Consider the following 20,510-nt stretch of genomic DNA (forward strand, 5'->3'; position numbering starts at 1 on the left):
TAAATACTAAGGAATATTTAGGCATAGCTGATTCATAGGGTCATATGGTCATATCTTTTCAGGAATCCCCATACTGATTTCTTTAGTGGTTGTGCTAATGTATAACTCGTCAATTATGTAAAAGTGTTCCTTTTTCTCCAGCATTTTTTTTTTGTCTTGATGGCTGCCATTCTAACTGGAGTGAGATGAAACCTCAATGGAGGTTTGATTTGAATTTCCCTGATTGCTAAAGATGTTGAATATTTTTTCATGTTTGTTGACTGTTTGCATTTCTTCTTTGAAAAGTGTCTTTTTAGTTCATTTGCCCATAATTGGTTGTTTGGTGTTAAGTTTTCTTTGTTTTTTATATATGGATAATAATCCTCTGTCAAAAGAGAAGCTAACAAAGATTTTCTCCCATTCTGTAGGTAGTCTCTTCACATTCTTTATTGTTACAGGTGTACACCACTGCACTCAGTTCATATGGCCCATTTTTGACCAAACCATTGCTATACAGTTCACAGCTGTACCTTCAGAGACTTACCCTGAAAATTCTCTTTATGACATCCAGAATTTTCAGGCTAAGACCATAAATCTCTTTTTACTCTATTCTTTTAGTTTTATTCTCATTCCCGTTGAATGTTCTCTTAGCTCTCTTGAGTTGTAAAGTCTAGGAAGTACTCACATTCCTTGAATAAAAAAGAAATAAATAGGAGTTCTAAGCCTGAAGCACAGGGGAAAATAGGGTGTTTCTGGTTTAGCTTCTATCAAGTCACAGAAGCAAGTGTGCGCACACATGCGCACAAACACACACACACACACACACACACACACACCTGCCAAGCCTCTCAGCTCTGATCTTGAGAATAGACACAAGCAGCAGGACGTGATATCAGGACCTCCTGAAGTGGTTACTGGGCAGAACAAAAAAAAAAAACAGTGGAGATGTAGGACAAGACAACTGAGGAAGGGACTTGGGAACTGGGAAAAGTTACTAAGAACCATGCCAGCCAGGCATGGTGGTGTATACCTGTAATCCCAGCAAGCTGGGAGGCTGAGGAGGATCGCAAGTTCAAAGCCAGCCTCATCAACTTCATCAGGCCCTCAGCAATTTAGGAATATTTTTCAATATCTTTATCTTCTTATTGAATTTCTCATTCATTTTCTGTATTGACTTCCTTAATTTCATTCAGTTTTTTTTCCTATGTTCTCTTGGAATTCATTGATCACTTTTATAATCTTTTTTTTTTTAGTTCTGTATCTGATATTTCATCCTCTTCAGTTTTTTTTTTTATGTCAGTTTTTGGTAAATTGTGAACTTTAGGAGGTGTTGTTTTACCTTGTCTTTTATATTTCTTGTATTCCTGTGTTGGCCCTTATGTATCTATTAAGGTAGATTTCTTTTGCACTCCAATGTGTGGGCCTTTGGTGGGGCACAGCCTTATCTTGCCAAATTTTCCTAGAGTAAGCTAGATTGAGAACCCTCATATGTGCAGTATCCACACTCTACGTGTTAATTCTCAGTCTTTGCCTTAGCAGTGGAATGTCTATGAGTGGAATCCGAGTGCCTACCCCTAACTTTTCTATCTAGGGCCTGGTTAATAGTTTGGGATTTTTTTTAAGGTTCTGAGTTTTTTTATTTTTTATTTTTTTAGTTGTAGATGGACCCAATACTTTTATTTATTCATTTTATGTGATTCTGAGGATTGAACCCAGTTCCTCACACGTGCGAGGCAGGCACTCTGCCACTGAGCCCTCAACCCCAGCCCAGTAGTTTGGGATTTTTGTCTCTTCTATTATTTGTACTAAACTATATCTGAAATTTGAGTGCCATTGATTTGTGTGTCTGCTGTCTTTAGGTCAGTTTTCTGAGTTTAGTTCAGCAACATAATTTCTACCCTGTGAATGTGCAGTATTCCTGTAGATTTCCAGTCCCTCACAGAATAGAGGGAAACAACAATAGCAACAACCAATGCAAACAATATATAGCATTAAATTAGATACCTGATTCCTACAATGACATCTACAATGTTTATGCAAAAAAAAAAAGAAAGAAAAGAAAAAAAAGAACTATTTGGGACAGAAATTGCCAACAGCAAAAACAGTAAGTAACTATAAACTAGATCTGGCCTTAAAACAAAGCACAGGTACTGACTGTCATCCACAGTAATAATTAATAATAATAGCAACAGCATTAATGGTTCTGGCAGAGGTTATTAACCAATTAGTACTAAAAGATGGTAAAAATTCAGTTCATTAAGAGAAGATAATGTCAGGAAGTTAGAGAAGAGTTTACAATTTCAAAAAGTGAACAGAGGGAATGCAGAAGAGATGTAGCAGGTGATGGTTATAAGGAAGGAGGGGAAAACAGGAAAAACAATGTAAATTGAGAAATGGCTGTTAGCATGGGAAGAAAAGAGGGAAATACAAACAAGAGAACCAAACAAATGAAAACAAAACCAAAATAAACCAACAAAGACCCTAACCCTGAAAAGACAAGGCAAAGAAAAATAACTACATTAAAGAAAGTACTGAAAATGAGGGGGGAGATATTTATATGTATATATGTTCATGAACCAATCCATACAGCGAGAATACCCAAGAAAAAAAAAAAGGAAAAAAAGATTCTTAATGAAGGCATTGTCTCCACCAAGGTGGTCAACATAGTTGAAGAGAATGGATGGTCACTGCCTATGCCCAACTGTCCTTTTTTTTTTTCCCATTTCTTTTTAGGTCCTGGGCTGAAAGCTCTAATCTCTTCTTTTTGTGTTACTCATTAAGCTTCCAGTTGGAGTGACCTAAGACTGAAGCTGGTTGAAATATCTCTGAGTCCCTTTTCACCAGTGTAAGGTGGGATGGAATAAGAAATACGTCAGTGGAGTTTTGCCTAGACAGACCAGATCAATGCTCTCTCAGGGTGGGACTGCTGCAGAGTTTTATGAAGGGAATTTCAATAATTGAGGCTTAAATCTAATCAGGCCTGAGGGACTTTATTGGATTGTATCTGCTCTGGTGAGATTAGCTCAACAGACCCCTAGGGCCTGGCAGTTACTGATCTCTATCAGGAGTCTGGCTCCAAGGAGCTTCCCAAGAATTCTACTTCATGGGGCAGAAGACCATCCTCCACACAGTCTGAATGTTGCACATGGACACAGCCTTCCCACGTACTCACACCCATGTTCAGATTCCCACCCACTTCTGCTGGACACATGAGCCACCAGACTCAAAGGGAAACTGAGTTACACTCCCTCCATATTTCTGACTGGAATCTCCTGGGTACTTCTCTGTGCATGTTTTCTTTACGTTCGGCTAGGTATTCCCTAGGCTACATGGTAGATGCTTGCCAGGGTAGTATGGCAATGTTTGCTATGATCTCCTGGCTCTGCAGCAGCAGCCAAAGCATGGCCTCCTCCGGATGGCTCCTGCCTCTGCTCTCTGCTGGTCAGATGAGAAGCCCTTTCCATTCCGCAGTACAGCCTCTGGATCAGCTAAGTCCAGGCTGATTTTCTGATATTTTTCTGCGCTATATTCTGGTCTCAGGTTTTTCCAGACCAAATCAGTCTGCTGCGTTCCTCTCTGTGTTATCCCTCCCCTCTGTGGTGAACCTGCACCACTACCACCTCCCCTGCCACAGCCAGCTTGGATCATGTGTACTCTTCCTTCTTTGTTCAATGTACCCAAATTTCTAAGTCTCTAAGACATTCTGACTATCCAACATTGAATTTGTAGTGAAATTCCTCTTCAACCACCTCACTGAGAAGCAGTACTCCCACTGCTTGAATCTTGAGCCACAGAGCACCTAGGAATGCAGCCTTCTTCTAATCCACCATCTTGAATCTCCTGCCAGGATGTTCTTACCAACTTCTGGCCTAGAGCTATGAGGTATGCCATCTTGGACTCTGAAACCGGAAGACCCAAATAAACTTTTCCTCATCGATGTTGTTCTTGTCAGGTCTTTTGTCACATCAATAAAAAGCTACTGAAACAGTCACAAAAATGCCATTTTAGATTTATTTTGGTGAAAAAATCCCTTGTCACATAATACATGACTGCTTAGGATTGCCAAATGCTTTATTTGTAATGTCAATATTTAGCAGAATTGACCCAAGTTAAGTTTCACTTATGTTGTCAGTTTAAGCAAAGATAACACTATTTACTTATATTCTTTATTTGTTCTTTTTAGTTATACATGATAGAAGAATGTATTTTTACATATTATACACATATGGAGTATAACTTCTCATTCTTCTGGTTGTACATGATGTTAAATTATGGTGGAGTAATCATACATGCACATAGGATAGTAATATTCAATCCATTCTACTATCTTTCCTATTCACATTCTCCCTCCCTTCTCTTAATTCCCCTCTGTCTAATCCAAAGCACTTCTGTTCTTCCCTAGCCCCCATCCTTATTGTGAGTTAGCATCTGAATATCAGAGAAAATATTCAGCCTTTGGTTTTTTGGAACTGGATTATTTTGCTTAACATGATATTCTCCAGCTCCATCCATTTACTGGCAAATGCCATAGTTTCATTGTTCTTTATGGCTGAGTAATATTCCATTGTGCATATATACCACATTACTTTATCCATTCATCTGTTGAAAGGCACCTAAGTTTATTCCATGGTTTAGATTTTCTGGTTTAAATATTGATGGGGTTGTATCACTGTAGTTTGTTGAATTTAAGTCCTTTGGGGTATACCAAAGAGTGGGATAATAGGGTCAAATGGTGGTTCCATTCCAGGTTTTCTGAGGAACCTCCATACTGCTTTCCAGAATGGTTTCACCAATTTTTAGTCCCACCAGCAATGTATGAATGTACCTCCCTCCCCCCACATCCTCACCAACATTTATTTTTGCTTCTATTCATGATAATTTCCATTCTGACTAGAGTGAGCCGGAATCTCAGTGTAGTTTTAATTTGCATTGGATAAGACTATTTTTAAGGCCTCCTTGAAGATACATTTTGTCTGCTCAAGGATTTTTCAGGCCTGGTGTGTATTTTAGTTTGGCTGTAACAGCTCCTATCAGGTCACCATTGTGTCCCAATTTACATAAGGACATCAATAATAAAATGATTGCATTTCCAGATGACAGGAAGGTAGAAAGGCATTAAAGCATTAGGTGGACTAATTTGGCTAAAACAGTGTTTGATTCCATCTAAGGGTCTAAGTCCAGTTTTCTAACCTGGAAGCTGGAGCAGAGATTTAACTTCTCTTAGCACACAGGTCTCCCTGCCCCCTGCAGTTCATCTCCACCCTGAGCAATTTCCCACACCACCCCCTCTCCCCAGAACACTCATCTTTCTCCCTAAAGTCCCAACAGTCCCTGCAAACCCCGACCCACCCTTTACAGCACTTCAAGGGTGGCACTTTCTGCTGGCACCCTTCCTTGTCCATGAGGGGATGACCTCATCCCCAGTGCCCAAAAACCATGCTCAGACCAGGGTTGTCACCTCTATCACATTGTAATAAAATTCAATGTTTATTTATTCTCCAGTGCTTCTCAGAGGACCAAGAAAAACTGTGTTTCACTTATAAAATGATGCACCGAGACAACTGTCCTTTCAGGAAAATATATTTTTTTTCAGGAATATATATATATATATATATATATATATATATATATATATATATATACACACACACACACAATCTTCTTCTTAATACCAAAAGATGAAATGATTAACTGAAAATTGAGAGCTCCATTTTGTAGACTATTGTAGGGTTACCAGCGCCCTGCCAGGGTAGTTTTCTGTTCAGAAGGTGTGCGCTCCATGAGAAAATAAAAAGTCTGAAATAATTAGTAAGAAATAAGAGACAGAGCCAGAAATTAGATAAAAGGGGAGTGCCTGATAGGTCTTCCGGTCCTGATAGGAGATGGAACTGAACATTCTTTATTTCATTATTTAACTGAACATTCTTTATTTCCCATTCTTTATTTAAGGGGTAGTACATCAAAGGCAGGGATAAGGTTTCAGCGGGAGGGGTCTCACTTCTCCGCACGACGGGGGTCTCGCAGCAAACAGGTTGATTGGCATCTTGGAAAGCCACACCCATCTCCCAGAGGCGGTGTGGCTCCCGTGGGTCACCCCATCTCTGAGCTGTGCTGAACTTCTGATGGATCTAGGTAGGAAGTCATGTGAATCAGGCATCTCAAACCAATAGAGTTGCTGCTGGGAGTCCCCAGGATACCAGACTTTCACTAATGGCTTCCGCGTTGTTTTGGTTCACCCACAGTTCACGGATGGCTGTCGGCAGTAGGAAACAGCACAGACTGAAAAGAATGCAGGAATACTAAGTGCTGCATTGGAATCCTTTATCACACCAAGTTCATTCTGGGGCAAATTGAACAGAATAGTTTTCTTCTATTTTAAGGTAGTTCAATTTTTCAAAAAGTAAAAATAATATTCAGGGCAAAACTTCACACCACAAAGAGGGAATCCTACAAAAGAAGAATGCAGGAGAGGACTTCAAATATATATAACAAATTATTTCCATTATCCACAAAATTAAATTTAAAAGAAAAAAAAAAACAGTTTACTCCAGAGGGAGATGAGAAGATGGAGAACAAGGGTGTTAACAAACTGCCAAGAAGACTAAAAATGAAAGGGGAACTTGGGCTTCTTTTGTGCAAACAGCTTTTCCTGGCATGTTTCTGTGATTTGGTTCTTGGCCTAGCTTTATGCAGAGTTATCAAATCTCTGGTCATTCTTCACCCAGGAAATATTCCTGAACAGCACATCCCAGATCAACAGGGAAAGCTCTGGTGGCACACGATGCCTTAGATCTATTACAACAGTAGCAACTAAAGCTGTATCCTTGACTACCAATTGGTCCACCAAGTAATGAAAGAGGAAGGCTGCTTGCACAAGGGGGCCATGAACCCCTCTGTGGGTTTCTGCATAGTCAAGACGTCAGAACCCACCTGACTCTGGCAGCCCCACCCATAGGGGCTACTATATATCTACAAACCCAAATAGGAGCACCCACAATCCCGAATTCCAGGAAAACCAGCTGGGTCTGTTCTCACAGGAGCCACAGCACAGAGATTAGGTAAGGCATTAAGCCCCAGACCTGGAATAGAAGGGGCTGTGGTGGGATAGCACCTGAGGGAGGGCTGAACGGAAGTTAAGTGCCCAGTAACTGGGAAGGTGTGATCTGAGTCATTTTTCAGGAAACTGTAATAAGTCTGATGGTAATGAACACAAATGTCTCCAGTAGGCAGGAGAGTGACATCATTGGCTGAACAGAGAAGGTGAGTCCAGGAAGGAGAGGTGGACTCAGGAAGACCCCTGAGCCTAGTGCCCTTTTCAACACTGGCAGCTGCTGCCCATCTCCAGCTGACCCATTGCAGTAGAGGAGACTCCCTAGACCAGCCAACATTATGGGAGTTTTTAAGATGAGACAGGAATGCAAATTCCTCCTGTGAAATGGGCCCTACCAGCTCTACTTGTTGAGTACTAGCCCTGCCTTGATGGAACTTGGTCTTTCAGTACCCTACTAAAACACAGTGACCAAACCCATGGACATTTAGCAGGCAGTGTATAGTTTTTATTCACTGAGACCAGATCCAGCCTGCAAAAGTCCTTCATGGATAATGTGGAATTAGATTTCTTATAGCAGAAGCAGCAGTAGTGCTGTCCTTCAGACCCATTGGTCAGTCAAGAGGCTGGATGCACACGTGGGCCTAGTACCAATATGTGGGTGTCTGCACGGCCAAGACATTAGAAACTTCCTGGCTCTGTCGGCCCCACACAGGAGCTGCTATGTATCTACAGGCCCATACAGGAGCACCCATAGTTTCCGAACCCAAGAACAGACAATCAGCTGGGTTTGTTACACAGGAGCCACAGTACAGAGAGTGGGTAAGACATTGAGCCCTAGAGCTGGGACCAGAGGGCCAGCAGTGGAACCTAAGGGAAGCTGAAATAAAATGAATACCCAGGAACTTGAACACATTAATGATGGGAGCAAATGGAAATATGACCCCACAGTGAGGTCCTATAAGACCTATAGGACCTCAGAGAGATCCTGTAAGCTAAGACAGGAAAAGAATATGGTCACTGAGTTAGGATGCAGGACTAGTTATTTCTTTTCTTTGTTCACAGGAAACATGGCTCCAAAACTTTGGCTCCTGCTGCTGCTGGGGTTCATGGGAATAATTATCTCATTTCAGGCCCCACCAGGTCATTTAACCTGGGCTCAGTGGTTTGAAATCCAGCACTTAATTATGGCCCACCCCCGATGTGATGATGCAATGCGGGTAGTTAACAGATACAGAAGGCAATGCAAATCCAAAAATACATTTCTACATACAAGTTTTGCCGCTGTTGCTCAAGTTTGTGAAACCCCAAATATAACCTGCCTTACAAGCCCCAGTACAAATTGTCATAACAGTTCAGTTCAGGTGCCTTTGGTTGACTGTAACATCACCAGAAAAACAAAGGATTATATGAACTGCAGATATCAAAATGTACCAGCAACCAAGTTCTACGTAGTTGCTTGTGCCAATAGATCTGTGCAAGACAATACCACATATCCACTTGTTCCGGTTCACTTGGATGGGACATATTAGCTCCTGGATCAGCACTTTGTGATGTGGCTCATCCGCCAGCTCCCAAGCCCTCTGTCCACCCTGGATGTCATCACCTGTCCTCAAGGAACCAGTCCCCAGCCCCGTTCAAGCTTAGCTCAACTGAAGCACCCTGTGAGCTGTGCAATAAACCTCTTTGAAAACAAATCTAGATCTCTGTGTATCTATCTCTTACATATGTGCTCCTTCCTCTTCCTGAGATTTTTGGGGAAGAGAGATGTGGGGCAAAGACACTGTATCAGGAAGCTGCAGAGACTTGGCCCCCTCACTACCTCAGGCTGGGAAACTGGGATCTTCACTGAATCTGCCTACTGACAAAGGCCCTCTTCCATAGCAAATTTCTCTCAAGCTGCTCTGAACCGTCAGCATACTAAGCCCTAACCTTGGCCTGCGGAGTTACTCATTATACACTCCAATTTTTTGTTGTTTTTCACTCCAATTTGTCTTTTTCTTTTTTAACTGATACATAATAATTGTACTTTTTAAAACTGTTTTTCATTGCCTAGGAAAGAAAGTCCAAATGATCTAGTCTGACGTGAGAAGCCTGAGGCTGAGCATTCTTGTGAGTGAAGCAGAGATCAGCTACAAATCAATCTTAGCCAAATTCCACTAGATCCTCAGCATGAAGTTGCCCTCTTGGCAGGCTGCTCCAGTCACTTCAGTCACCCCCACACTCTATCAGAGGCACACCAGACATATTCAATGCCTTAGAACTCTGAAGATTGATCTTGTGACCCCAGAGACACTGGGATGATGAGTTGGTATTAACAGTAGCTGAGCAGCTTTATGAAACTCAGTCACAGGGAAAGCACTTCTGCATTTGTGGTTTAGAAAAGAAAAACTGTTTTAAAGGATGTCAGTGATTGAGTAATGACTCAATGTCCATTGCTCAGGAGTTCCTGGGGAAAACTGAAGCATCAGGAAGGACTTTGGTTGCCATGAGGTAGCCTTGTGTTCCTCAGGGATGGGACTGGGCTTTCAAGCCAAGCAGACCTGCTGTCCAGTCTAAGCTTGGTAGTGGGAGCAACTTAATTGAGTTCTGTGGAGACTTCTCTGATGTCCTAAAGTAGGCAGCTCCTCTTGTTTTATTCTGTCATATAATGTTATGTTGTCACCTGTGAGATTGACAATAATCTGTGGTTAAGCCAGCAGCGTGGGTCTCTCCCACTAATCTCAAATCCCATTAAGAGCACAGAGTGTATGCAGTCTTCTTTACTATAGCCTTTGTGTTAGCTGTTTTTGCTGTAGGAATGGATGTCCATGAGAATGGATGAGGTCCTTCCAGTCATTCCTACTTAAGTTTTTGTCAGTAGTTTAGACTTTTTTCTCTTCTATTCTTTCTATTATAGTATAGCTGAAGTTTGAGTGTAATTTTTGTGTGAAGCAAGGTATGTTCTTTCTTTGCTCAGTTTAGTTCAGCAACAAAGTCTCTACTGTGTGAACTTGTAGTTTCCCGGTAGATTTTTCAGCACCTTACAGCAAATGGAGAAAGAAACAATAGCAACAACCAAAGCAAACAGTATACGGCATTAAAATAAGTACACAGTGCCTACTATGACATCTACAACACTAATTGCCGCAGAACCACAAATGGAGGGGTCAGCAATTGCCAACAGTAAAAACAATAAATAGCTGTGAATCAGATCTGGCATGAAAGTAAAGAACCCGTTTTGGCAGTTTGCAGTACTGATTACTGCAACAGCATAAATGGTGAGGGCAGAAGTTTTATAAGCCAAATAGTTATAAAAAATAGTCAAAATACAGTCCCAAGAGAAAAAAAAAATGTGATAGAAAGGTAAAGTTTCAAATGTTCAAAGTGTGAACAGAGAATGCAGAAGAAATGTAGCAAATGATAGTTATAAGAAGGAGAAAAATAGAAAAGATGAAGTAAAGTGAGACAGGAAGAGAGAAAAAGAGAATTTTGCTATTAATGGGAGAAGAAAGAATAGAAAGAGGAATGAGGGAAACAAAAAACAAAAGTAAGAAAAAAACCCAAAGTCTTAACTTTCAAAAAACAAGGAAAAATAACTTGTTTTTAAAATTATCTGGGCCTGGTGGTATAGGCGTGTAATTCCAATGACTCGGGAGGATGAGGCAGGAGGATGGTGAGTTCAAAGCCAGCCTCAGCAATTTATCGAGACCCTAAGCAACTCAGTGAGAGCCTGTCTTAAATAAGATACAAACAAGGGGTGGGGATGTGGCTCAGTATATGTAGCCATGAGCCAACCAGCACAGCAATAACGCCAAAGAAAAAAAGGGGTGGGGGGGAATTTTCTTACTAAAAAATACTGTCTCCACTAAAAGTATTTTTCTCCTCTTGAAAAGCGTTGACAAGAATCAATACCCAACAGTCGTTCTTTCAATTTGTTCTTGATCTATGAACTGAGAGAAAAGAGAGGGTGTGCAAGGGCTGGAGGTTGTTAATCTCTTCCTCTTTTTGTGTTACTCACTGAGCTGCCAGCTGGTGTGGTCTAAAACTGAAGCAGGTGAAATAGCTCAGAGTCCCTTCTCACCGGTATAAGGCAGAATGGAATAGGAAATATTGTTGATTGGAGTTTTGTCCAGACAGACCAGATCTATACACCACCAAAGCGGGGCTGCTACAGAATGGAGTTTCAGCAGCTGGGGCTTAGTGTATCTGGATTTAAGGGCTTTGTTGGGTGATATCTGCTCTGGAGATATTAGATCAACATCACCACAGGACCCAGCAGTTGCTGATCTCTGTCAGGAGTCTGAATCTCAACAGCCTCCCAAGAATTATACTTGCAGGGCAAGGGAGCCAACCCACACACTCTGCTGCCCACAAATATGGCCTCTTACACTTGGTTCCTGAGTGTATATTCACACCCATCTGTTCAATTTTCCAGCCCCCTTCAGCTGATCATCCATGCAAAGGGAGTTACACTCCCCTCCATATTTCAGATTTGAATTCCCCTTAGTACACTTCCCTGTGCCTGTTTCACTCATGTTCTGCTAGGTACATCCTCCACCACAAGGTAGGAGCTTTCCAGGACAGTATGGCAATGTTTGCTATAATCTCTTGGGTTCCCACAGCAGCAAACTACAATGTGGCGTCCTCAACATGGCTCTGTGGCTCAGCTCTCCACTTGCCAGTTGAGAAGAGCAGAGCACTTAAACACCAATTTGCTGTGCACTCTCCGGATCAGCTAAGTTCAGGCTGCTTTTCTGATCTACAGACTTTTCTATTCCAAATTGGTCCATTGTGTCTCTCTCTTTGTGTTAGCCCTCCCTTCCCTGGATAACCAGTGCCACTGCCACTGCCACTGCCATAACTAGCTTGGCTCCAATGTTTTCTTTCTTGTTCTTAGTTCAGTGCACCTGAATTCCTGAGTCTCTAGGAGATTCTGACTATTCAATATTGAATTTCACTAAATTTCAACTTTTACCCACCTTGCTAAGAATCAGTACTCCTGCTGCTTGAATCCTGATTCATGGAGTAACTGAAAATGCAGCCTTCCTCTAATCTGCCATCAGGAAAGTGCTTCTAGAGTCTAGTTCCCGGGGCTTGAGAGGTCAAGGAAGATTTCTCTGGGTGTGGGGAGGGGGGCAAAACGTCCACTTATTTTTGCCCTCTTCTTGAAAGCTTTGGGTTTAGGAAACTGGACACATCATGTTCATTTAATTAACATTATTTAAATGAATGAGCATACATAGAACGTTTAGAGTCCAAATATCATTTTATACACCTTTATCTCCATACTCTTTATAGCTATCTGTCCCCCTCTTCCTTCCTATCCTGGCTTCTCTCTCAGCAGTTATTCATTCCCTATCCCATACCCTTCTTTCTCTCTGTGGAAATTATTCTTCTAGCTGCTCATGGAATTGGGGTATAGAGAAATATTCAAGTGTGATTGAGTATCTATTCCCAATTCAAGAATTCCTTTATTGGTCTCCAGCTGAAATTTTTAAGACCACAGTGTTTAAGAACAATAAGAAGGGAACTGGGCCAGGCTCAGTGGCACATGCCTGTAATCCCAGCAGCTCAGGAGACTGAGGCAGGAGGATCGCAAGTCCAAATCCAGCCTCAGTAACTTAACGAGGCCTAAGCAACTCAGCAAGACCCTATCTCTAAATAAAATATTTAAAAAGTCTGGGGATGTGGTTCAGTGATTCAATCTCTGGTACCAAAAAGGGGGTGGGGTGGGGTGCTGAGATGTTGAGTGAACACAATGTAGGGTTATTCCAAAGCTTCTTTTCCTCCCAGAATTCTAGACCTAACAATACAGAATGAATACCTATGAGACATATCCTGAAGTTCTACAAGCAACTTGTCATCCCAGAGTCACAGGTGGAGGGAAAACACAGGGGGTCATTCATGACAGACTCTTTTCAAGTGGTAACTTGCAACTTGTTTAGAATTTTTCTCAGTGCTGTCCTTCCCAATGACTGTTTTCTAAGATCTGCAGAAAGAATTGCTTTTCACCCTCCTTGTTGTTCCAGGACCAAAACTTGATAATAAGGATGATGCTAATGTCCATATACAAGGTTATATATGAACTCCCATTACTGGGAAAACGCTGCTTTGTTCTACTGGTTTTGACGGTTTCTGCTGAAAAACTGTACACTTTTTTGGAGCCAAGAACAAACATCCAAGTCTTCCTAAAACTTGATGTTGTGGCCCACCTGCTCTGTGGGTTAGGCGTTAGGGCTGAAGAATCAATGTATCAGCATAAAGGAATGTGTACGAGTTGTATAGTCATATCTATATCTTCTATGAAAAGATCCAAAGGAACTGGTAATAGCGGTGGTTTGGGGGCAGTCAAACTGGAGGACCAGGATACAGAGTTTGTGTAGGCAAAAGTTAGGGGTTCCAGAGGCTTCGCTGAAATTTTAAAGGAAAGCCTGAGAGGCTGGAAAGGTGTGGCAGGATTGGAATCTCTGCAAACAGTCCCCAACAAGGCAATGCCTGAAGCTTTGGGAGTAAAGCCAAAGTCTCAGCAGACACCCCAGGACTATGGAGATGCCAGGAACACAAGCCAAGGGAAAATGGAAGCAGTCAGCAAAGCCAGCTGAGAGAGCCCATGTGGGCTGTAATCAATGAGACCATAGGGGCTGAGCTGCCCATGCCCCACAGAGCTCACAACACCACTCCATGTGACCCAAAAGGCAGGCATGGAGCTACAGAATTCAAAGCCCTGCTGGGTTTTGGTCTTGCTTTGGTCCAATTCCTTCTTGATATTTTCTTCCTTTTGGAGATGGGAATGTTCACCCTGTGCCATTGTGTCTTGGACGTGAGTAATTTATTCTTTTATTTTTGCAGAGACTCACAGCTAAGGGTTTGCTAATAAAATTTAAAAGAGCATTATGTTATTATGTTAAAGACAAAAATTACATTGAAGTGGGAGTGTTGCTCATTGACAGAGCATTTGCCTCTCATGAATGAGGACTTGGATTCTATCCATAGCAAAACGCACACACACACACACACACACACACACCACACACACACAAAAAAAACACACACACTGGAGTTATGGTGTGTTTGACTAATGTAGGCTCACTATGTTAGCTTTTGGTTGCTGTGACCAAAATACCTGACAAGAACAACTTGGGGAAGGAAAAGTTTGTTTCGGCTCAGTTTCAGAGAATTCTGTCCATGGTCCACAGGCTCCAAGGCAGAAGCATTGTGATAGAAGAACATGGTGGAGAAAAGATGCTCAGCTCACTGGGTAACCAGGAAGCTGACAGAGAGAGAGAGAGATGCTTCCAGATCATACCTTTATACCCCTAATTCCTCCAACTAGGTCCCACCAGTATTCCCTTCAGCTTTCAATTGTGAGGCTGAACTTTCGTGATCTTACCATTGCATAAAAATCCCATCTGTGAATGAAATGTAATCCATTAGGGAACATGCTTTTAACACATGGGCTTTGAGGGGGAAATTCCAAATCAAACCATAACACATATTTATTCAGACTTCATAGGTAAAGAGTTCCTATTTAGAAAATCTTCAACATAAAACTGGAGCAAAATGAGGGTAGTAGGACATGTGCAGAGCAAATTTATACATGGAACAATTATAAAAATATTATGAGGCATATTTTGAATATAATTTTACAGTTTGGGTATATAATGGTTTGGATCTGGAATGTCCCCAAAATCTCATGTGTTGAAGGCTTGGTCCCCAATGCATCAATGTTCAAAGGTGGGGCTTTTGGTAAGTAATTGGATCATGAGGGCTCTGACATCATCAGGGGATTAATCCATTGTTAGCAGAAAGAACTGCTGGCATAAGGAAGAAACATAGAGTAAAGTTGGAGGATGTAAGTCACTGGGGGCATGCCCTGGATAGGTATTTCTTGTCCTCAGTGTTTCTCTCTTTATCTCTCCCCCCACCCTCTTCCTGGCTGGTATGGGCTGAGCAACTTTCCTCCATCATGCCATTCTGCCATGATGTTCTGCCACTCAAAGACCTGAACCAATGAAGTCAGCCATGAACTGAAATCTCTGAAACCATGAGCGCAAGCAAATCTTTCCTCCCTAAGTTGTTTATCTCAGGTATTTGTCACAGTGGGGAAAAAACAGACAAAAAAAGAAAACTAACACAGAGTGTAAACTAAGAAGGCCATGCTCTGAGTCATTGTTTTGTTTTTGTTTTTTTTTCAGGAAACTATAATGATTTTCATTGTCAAACACACAAATGTCTCCAGGAACCAGAAGAGTGACATCATTGGCTAAACAAGAGAAGGAGAGTCAGGAAGGAAAGATAGATTCAGGAAGACCCCTGAGCCCTTTCAACACAGGCAGCTGTTACCCAGCTCTAGCTGACACATTGCAGTAGAGAAAACTCCTTGCACCAGCCAACATTATGAGAGTTTTTAAGATGAGACAAGAATGCAAATTCCTCCTGTAAAATGGACCCTACCTAGCTCTACTTGTTGAGTACTAGCCCTGTCTTGGTGGAACTTGGTCTTTCAGTACTCTACTGAAGCGCAGTGACAAAATCTGTGGTTATTCAGCAGGCAGTGTAATTGTCAAACACAGGACCAGATCCAGCCAGCAAAAGTCCTTCATGGATGACATGGAATTAGATTCCATATAGCAGAAGCAGAAGCACTACTATCCTTGGGTATCCATTAATAGACCAAGTGATCAAAACAGAGAGTGGTTGCTCAAGTGTGATGTGTACCACTGTGTGGATTTTCTGCAGGGCCAAGACGTCAGAACCCTCCTGGCTCCTGCAGCCTCACCCATATGGGCTGCTGTATATTTACCATCCAAATAGGAGCACCTACAGCCCCTGAGCCTCAGTTCAACCAGCTGGTTCTGTTCTCACGGGAGCCGCAGCACAAAGACTAGGTAAGACATTGAGCCCTCAAACTGGGACAGCAGGTCCCACGGTGGGATAGCACCTGAGGGAGGATGAGCTGAAGTTAGTGTCCAGGAGACTTGGCACACTGTGGGGACGGGAAGCAAATGGTAATATGACCCCACAGTGACTGCAGAGGGGGCTGCTGGTTGAGACAGAAAGAGTATGTGGTAACTGGGCCAGGATGCAGAACTAGTTACCTCTCTTCTTTGCTCACAGGAAACATGGTTCCAAAGCTGCTGGGATCACGACTTTGGTTTGTGCTCCTGCTGGGATTTGTGAGAATGAGTGTCTCATTTGAAGACCCACCAGGTGATTTAACCCCTGCTCAGTGGTTTGAAATTCAACACATAAATATGGCTGGCCCCAAATGTGATGATGCAATGCAGATAGTTAACAGTTACATTGGGCAATGCAAAGCCAAAAATACTTTTCTAAAAGCAACTTTTGCTGATGTTGTTCAAGTTTGTGGAACCCCAAATGTAACCTGTCTTACAAGCCCCAGTACAAATTGTCATAAAAGTTCAGTTCAGGTGCCTTTAACCATCTGTAGCATCACAAAAAGTAAATTGAGTTATGGAAACTGCAAATACACAGATGTATCAGCAATGGAGTTCTACGTAGTTGCTTGTGACAAGAGATCTCCACGGGACAATACCACATATCCAGTGGTTCCGGTTCACTTGGATGGGACATATTAGCTCCTGGATCAGCACTTTGTGGCATGGCTCATCTACCAGCTCTCAAGCCCTCTGTCAACCCTGGATACCAGCTCCTGTCCTCATGCAACCAGTCCCCAGCTCCCTTCAAGCTTTGCTGAGCTGAAGCACCCTGAGAACTGTGCAATAAACCTCTTTGCAGACAATCTAGATCTCTGTGTATCTGTTTCTGCTCCTCTGCTGTCATTTACTCACAATCTGTCCTACAGACATGTTCCTTTCTCTTCCTGAGATTTTATAGAGAGATGTTAGGCAGAGACTCCTTATCAAGAAGCTGCAGAGACTTGGCCCCCTCACTGCCTCAGGCTGGGAAACTGGGGTGTCTACTGAATCTGCCAACTGACAAAGGCCCTCCTCAAGAGCAAAGTTTTCTCAGCCTGCTCTGAACCCTCTGCAGACTGGGCCCTAACCTTGGCGTGTAGAGGCATTCATTGTACAGTTCAATGGGTTTGTTGGGCTTTTTATTATGTTTTTAATTGATATAATAATTGCATGTATTAAAGGGTACAGTGAGATTTTTCCAGACATGTAGAAAAAGTGTAATGATCAGTCAGGGTAATTGGCATTCCCAGAACCTCAAGCACTTTATTTACCTTCTGGAGGGAGCATTCAAAATCTTCTCTGCCAGCTACTTTGAAACATACATTTTGTACATTTTGGTTAACTATGGTCATCCTGCTATGCTATAGAACACTTGAACATGTTCCTCCTGTCTACCTTTAGATAACTGTGATCCAACCTCTCTCTATCCCCATTCTGTCTAGCCTCTGGGGACTCTGTTCTACTCTCTACTTCTATGAGATCAACTTTTTAGATAACACTCAGGAGTGAGATCAGGATGTATTTGTCTTTCTATGCCTGGTATACTCCACTTAACATAACAACATCCAGTTCCATACATTTTGTTGCAAATGACAGAATTTCATTGAATTTTGTGGCTAACTAGTATTCCATTGTGCATATGCTCCACACCTTTATCCAATTATCAGGTGATGGACACTCGAGGAGTTTCCATTTCATGGTCCTTGTGAACAATCCTGCAATGAAGGTAGGACTACAGATGTCACTGTTATATACTGATTTCCTTGCTTTAGACATATACCCAGAGGAGGCATTGCTGGGTCACATGGAAGATTTTGTTGTTGTTGTTGTTGTTGTTTTGTTTTGGGTTTTTGTTTGAGTACATGTGGTACTGGTGATTGAACCCAATGGTGCTTCACTTCAGAGATATTACCCAGTCCTTTTTATTTTAGTTTAATTTATTTTTAGTTTATTTACTTATTTATGTATCTATTGCACTAGGGTAATCTAGAGGAACAGAATTAACAGGAAGTATGACTATAAAAAGGGAACTTATTAGGTTGGCTTATGAGACCAGAAACTGGATAGTCCACAATGGCCATCTGCAGGCTGGAGAGCTAGAAGAACCAGTAGCTGTGCAACCCCAGAGGTGGAAGCCCCAGAGCAAGAGGGATTGACAGTGCTACCTAGTCTGAGACCAAAGGCTTCTGGAAACTCCCTGGAGAACCACTGGCAGAGTCCACTTTGGAAGAGAGAAGAGTTTGATATCCTCAGACAATCAAAGCAACAATCATGAGCCTGGTCAAGAAGAATTGAGCTGGCTTCTGCTACTGCTTTCTTGTTCTTCCAACTTTTATTCTATCCAAGTCACCATCCTATTGGACAGTGCTGCCCATACTTGGCTATCCCACATGCCAATCATTCCTAGAAACACTCTCATTGACACACCCAGAAGCCTGTTAATCATCAGCATCTCTTAATCCAATCAAGTTGACAATCCAAATTAACCATTACATCTATCTTGAGTTAGGGTCTCACTACGTTACCCAGGCTGGGCTCAAATTTTCAATCCTCCTGCCTCAGACTTCAGAGTTGCTGGGATTACCAACATGAGCCACCTGGAAGTTCTATTTTTCACTTTTTGAGAAAACTCTTTGCTGTTTTCTACTAATTGCACTAACTTGAACTCCCACTAATAGTGGGCAAGGGTTCCCTTTTCACCACATCCTGGTTTTTTTGTCTTTTTGATGATAGCCATTTTAACCAGGATTAGATGACATCTTGTTTTGGTTTTGTTTCACACTGAAGTTGAGCATATTTTTAATAGGCTTGCTTTCCAGCAATTTGTATATATTCTTTTGAGAAAGTCTATTTAGATCATCAGCCGATTTTTTAATCTGATGGTGAGTTCTTCTGCTGTTCAGTTTTTTGAGTTTCTTGTATATTCTGCACATTAATCCTTTGTCAGATACATAATTTGCAAATATTTTCTCTCACTCTGTAGGTTGTCTCTTCACCCTGTCAACTATTTCCTTTGCTGTGGAGAAGCCATTTAATTTTTTATAATACTATTTGTCTGCTTTTCCTTTGATCACCTATTTGGGGAACTTCTGCAAAGAATTTTTGCCCATTGCAATGTTTTAGAATGCTTAACAAAATTCCACCTAAAGTGCTTTGACAAACCTTTGTGTAAATGTCTGGTCACATTTTGTTTTATCTTAAAAGGGTTTATCTTATTCAGCGCCTAGCTATAGACTATTGTCTCTTGGATCTTACAACCACTGTGGAGCAGGGAAGACAATATGGTGATAGCAAAAACATCCCAAGCACTGCACATTGTCTCCTGCCTACCTACTCATTCCTTCCCACCCCTGCCTGCATCCTGTAGACATGTGATTTTGTGGAATGTGGAACATCTCCTCCAAGGGGTCTAGAACATGCCATACCCAATTCCCAACACCCTTCTTGCCACTGAGTGGGGTTCAGCACACACTGCTAAGAGAATTTCCCAATCATTCTCTTAGTAACTTCTCTCAACAATTTTTTTAACTGCCTTCCATTGCCTAGGAAAGAAAATCCAAATGATCTAGTCTGAAATGAGAGGCCTGAGGCTGAGCATTCTTGTGAGTGAAGCAGAGATCAGCTACAAATCAATCTTAGCCAAATTCCACTAGATCCTCAGCATGAAGTTGCCCTCTTGGCAGGCTGCTCCAGTCACTTCAGTCACCCCCACACCCTATCAGAGGCACACCAGACATATTCAATGCCTTAGAACTCTGAAGATTGATCTTGTGACCCCAGGGACACTGGTATTAACAGTAGCTGAGCAGCTTTATGAAACTCAGACACAGGGAAAGCACTTCTGCATTTGTGGTTAAAGGATGTCAGTGATTGAGTAATGACTCAATGTCCATTGCTCAGGAGTTCCTGGGGAAAACTGAAGCATTAGGAAGGACTTCGGTTGCCATGTGTTCCTCAGGAATGGGACTGGGCTTTCAAGCCAGGCAGATCTGCTGTCCAGTCTAAGCTTGGTAGTGGGAGCAACTTACTTGAACTCTGTGGAGACTTCTCTGATGCCTTAAAGTAGGGCAGCTCCTCTTGTTTTTTTCTGTCATATACTGTTATGCTGTCACCTGTGAGATTGACACTTGTGGGGACAAGTGCATGGAGTACTGCCTACGTGCCACACATTAAGGGTGCCTGAGTAGCAGGTTACTCCCCTCATGCTAGGCATATGAGTGGCAGGCTGCTCACCAATAGGCACAGCGCCCCAGCGTGAGGCCACATTTGCAGTCGCAGCACTTGCTCCACAGTCGGCTCCTCAATTGGTTGCCGCAAGGACAATTGGCCAGAAATTGTATTGGTGGCTGCCTATAATCTGCTTAGCTATTACCCAAGGTATATATCCATAGTAACTGTGCAATAAAATCAGACCTGCTTCCAGCTTGGTCTCTGGAGGTCTTGATTTGTGACTCCACAGCCACACTCTCCTCTACCCTGTTCCATGGACCTCCTCGCTGGACAAGAGAGAGCCCACGCATACAGTAATCCGTGGTTATGTAAAAAACATGTCTCTCCCACGA

The 20,510-nt window shown here is 42.2% G+C and overlaps 2 protein-coding genes across 2 annotated transcripts; both read left to right on the plus strand.

Moving 5' to 3' along the window:
- The first annotated feature begins 8,025 nt into the window (after positions 1–8,025).
- LOC131424010 (non-secretory ribonuclease-like) lies at positions 8,026–8,724 on the plus strand. The gene has a single exon (XM_058577726.1). It carries the CDS (start codon positions 8,041–8,043, stop codon positions 8,557–8,559), a length of 519 nt encoding a protein of 172 aa, XP_058433709.1. The 5' UTR covers positions 8,026–8,040; the 3' UTR covers positions 8,560–8,724.
- Positions 8,725–16,116: 7,392 nt separating this feature from the next.
- Positions 16,117–16,764, plus strand: LOC124090380 (non-secretory ribonuclease-like). The gene has a single exon (XM_046441086.2). It carries the CDS (start codon positions 16,132–16,134, stop codon positions 16,606–16,608), a length of 477 nt encoding a protein of 158 aa, XP_046297042.1. The 5' UTR covers positions 16,117–16,131; the 3' UTR covers positions 16,609–16,764.
- The last annotated feature ends 3,746 nt before the right edge of the window (positions 16,765–20,510 follow it).

The sequence above is a fragment of the Marmota monax genome, unplaced genomic scaffold, assembly GCF_021218885.2.
Source record: "Marmota monax isolate L192 unplaced genomic scaffold, Marmota_monax_Labrador192_F-V1.1 WCK01_AAM20220418_F8-fsc00017, whole genome shotgun sequence".
NCBI classification, from domain to species: Eukaryota; Metazoa; Chordata; class Mammalia; order Rodentia; family Sciuridae; genus Marmota; species Marmota monax.

Excerpts from the sequence above, each read along its gene's own strand:
- LOC131424010 (XM_058577726.1), top strand. The coding sequence starts at position 8,041 with ATGGTCACTGAGTTAGGATGCAGGACTAGTTATTTCTTTTCTTTGTTC.
- LOC124090380 (XM_046441086.2), top strand. The coding sequence starts at position 16,132 with ATGGTTCCAAAGCTGCTGGGATCACGACTTTGGTTTGTGCTCCTGCTG.